This window comes from Trachymyrmex cornetzi, unplaced genomic scaffold (genome assembly GCF_001594075.2).
Source record: "Trachymyrmex cornetzi isolate Tcor2-1 unplaced genomic scaffold, Tcor1.1 scaffold16, whole genome shotgun sequence".
Classification (NCBI taxonomy): domain Eukaryota; kingdom Metazoa; phylum Arthropoda; class Insecta; order Hymenoptera; family Formicidae; genus Trachymyrmex; species Trachymyrmex cornetzi.
In genome coordinates, this window is record NW_017296201.1 from 428,864 (window position 1) to 432,173 (window position 3,310).

Sequence of the window (3,310 nt, forward strand, 5' to 3'; positions counted from 1 at the left end):
ATTTCGAATAGAGATTAAAATGTATCCTGTTTGTATGTGTGTGCGCATGCATGCGTGTGTACATATACATACATAGGGAACAGAATCACGAAATATATTTTTATCCTATATAGAGAACATCAAACATGTTTCATGCACATGTTTCATTAACTATTTCATACATTATGCATATACAAATAAAAGAGAGAAAAGTAGAACTAACTCTTATTATATATTCGTGATCGCTTTTCTATGGTTGGAAAAAAGTATACATATTTTTTTTATCAAAATGTTTTATTATTCATATTATGTGTACAATGTAACTGTACATAAAAGGAATGGACCAACGCGATCCCTGATCCTAGTCGAACAGACCTGTAATTAAATAATAGATTGCGATTAAAATAGAACTAGTTATATCCATCAAATAGGATGATTAATTTTTACTGTATTCTCATTTTTAAAATATTGTCATCATGTATACTCTGTAGCTAATACATGCTATATTAATCACTGAATATTTGTTGATTTTCTTTCAGGGTTAGCAAAATTTCATATTTTTTTTTTATAAAGTCTATGGTGGTAAAAATCAATATTTACAGATTTTGGCGGAAAATACCGGCAAAAACTGTTATATTAAAAGTAATAAAACAAATTTAGAAAACTTTGTTAAAGATATTTTTCAGTATTCTATTATCATTATTCTATTTTAGTGTCAATTGAGTGTTTTCTAAATTTTTAAGCTTTATACAAAATAAAACTGATAATAGATTGGGAATGTTTAATTACTTTTTTGAGATATAAATAATATAAAATTGATATAAATTTGATAAATTACCAAAGCCCATATCATCGTCTGATTCTTCTTCTGGTTCTTCCTTCTTCTTTTCTTCTTTAGCTGGAGCAGCTTCAGTGCTAACGGGCGCCGCTGCAGCTGGAGCTTTAAAAGAACAAAAAATAAAAATATGTTTTATACAAAAATAATAATTGGGAAAATTGTATTTGCCTGAATAAATCATTCAAAAAAATAAAAATTTATATTGCATCATATTATATACGATATTCTAATAAACATTACAATTTTTCTATATTTTTTATGTTGTTAACAAAACTTTCAAGATTACATCTTTATTGATAAAATCAGAAAGTTCGTCATCAGTTTCCTCTGACCTCTTTTGCTGACCGAGCTAGCAATTTAAAACTAGATCGGTGGATGAAGAGGTTAAAATTTGAATGTTTTCCACAACTTATTTAAGCATAAAATTCTTCTAAATCTATTTTTTATATTTGCAGTTATTTATTGACACTAAGCTTTGTTGATATCAAGATATAATCTCACATTTTTTTTACTTTAACATTATTTTTTATGCGTATTAATAGCAATTTGAATTTCTGTGATTCTAATGATATCCAAGCAATAGACATGTTTGAGCTTGTAACAATTGAGCAAGAATTTTGCAAAGATTGGTGGAAATGAAACAAATTAAAAGAAAAGTTATTGCACTGAAAAGGACTCAAATTCAGAATCAAAACATGTATGTTTCACATATAAATTTGTCTAACAAATACATCTTAACTGCTTGGAAATTGTATTTATTTAATAGCTTTATGAATATACAATTTACACACTAACTACAGAAACTCACATAAACATTTGTATTTGTATTGGTTAAAAAAGGATTTGCAACTTAATTATTTATTCCCGATAGAAAAGTACATATATTACCTGCTCCTACAGGTGCGGCTCCGACACCGGATCCGATGTTGGTAATCAATTCCTTAACATTTATGCCTTCTAAAGCTTTAGCGAAAAGTCCGGGCCAATAAGATTCAACATTTACATTGGCTGCTTTTAAAATTGTTTGTATTTTTTCACCCTGTGAAATTAAAATATAATTATTCAAGAGACAACACACTGATAATAAATTACATTTATTTTTTATTTTCTGTCTAGAGTCAACTTTCATATTCTATGAATGAAGGTAAAAAATGGGTTTGAAATATATAATACTTTATTTCGAAAGTTCATATAAAAACACTAATCATTAAAACTTAAGATCGAATTTAAACCGAGTTTGATTTTGACGCTTTCAGCGTTTCTCTCCCTGTTTTATATCTAATGAACGATAAAAACAGAATAATACGTGCTTAAAGCGCATAAAAGTCCAAACTTTACGCAGCCTTGAGCTTTAATTTTATCGATATTTTTAATATAAACGAACACGTGTAGAATCCAGTAAACAGAGAGGTTAGTAGACACAATAAAGTGAAACAATTCTGTCAAAAGGAGACATAATATAGATGATAAAATTGTTTAATAAACAAACATAAAAACGCTAATGGAATACACCGATAATAGAACATACCGGTAAAATGGTACAAAAATAATAAACACATAAAGGTGATAAACCCGCGTGACGATATAATTTATACTTACAGTTACGGCGATATCATCGTCAACGAGTATTAACGCAGAATAAACGCACGCAAGCTCGGCCTCGGTCGTCATTTTCTTTGTTTAGATTTAATTATTGAGAAGCGGATGGAACTTAAAATTGGTGTAAGTCGTCGATAAGACCTTAGCCCTACAAGAGAGAACAAACACCCAAGTTCGCAACTTCACCGGAAACGAAAGAGGATTTTACCGGATATCACGTGATGAAATAAACGTGGTAATTGATAAGCCGGTATTTCATGTATTGGTCGACAGGGAAAGACTTATGCTGGATTCACCCTGCATCCGATTTGCGTCATACGACGCTCTGCAACCAATCAGAAAACAGGATTCCGATGGATTTTGCTTCGTATCATCGGAATTCTGTTTTCTGATTGGTTGCAGAGCGTCGTACGACGCAAATCGGATGCAGGGTGAATCCAGCATAAGCAATAGCGAATCCAACATGTTGATTTCGTTACTGCTTAAGTCTTACGCCTTAAGTTTTTTTTATGTGCCAGGGCCTTAAGTCCGGATCTACAATAGGTGTTTTATGCCTTATGCCGTAAGAAACTGACCAATTACAGTCGAATCCGAGAAGAATAAGCGACTGTGATTCGCCCATTTCTTATGGCTTAAGGCTTAAAACCCTATTGTAGATCCTAGGTAAGGGCTGCCGCACACACCTTCCGTAACAATAACCATAAGACGTACCATAAGAATTAGCCAATCACAGTCGAGAATTCTTTTGAACTCTTAATTCTGATTGGCTGATACTTACGGTACGGCTTATGGTTACTGTTACGGAAGGTGTGTGCGGCAGCCCTAAAGGTCCGTCTACAATACACGGAGTAAGAAGTAAGAGTAAGAAATTGACCAATCACAGTCGAATGTGAG

The 3,310-nt window shown here is 31.8% G+C and overlaps 1 protein-coding gene across 1 annotated transcript; it reads right to left on the bottom strand.

Annotated features, from left to right (window-relative positions):
• Positions 1-254: 254 nt before the first annotated feature.
• Positions 255-2,620, bottom strand: RpLP1 (ribosomal protein LP1). The gene is made up of 4 exons (XM_018503989.1): positions 2,417-2,620; positions 1,706-1,856; positions 818-919; positions 255-354 (listed from the first exon to the last, which is right to left on the bottom strand). Exons 1-4 carry the CDS (start codon positions 2,486-2,488, stop codon positions 341-343), a joined length of 339 nt encoding a protein of 112 aa, XP_018359491.1. The 5' UTR covers positions 2,489-2,620; the 3' UTR covers positions 255-340.
• Positions 2,621-3,310: the final 690 nt, after the last annotated feature.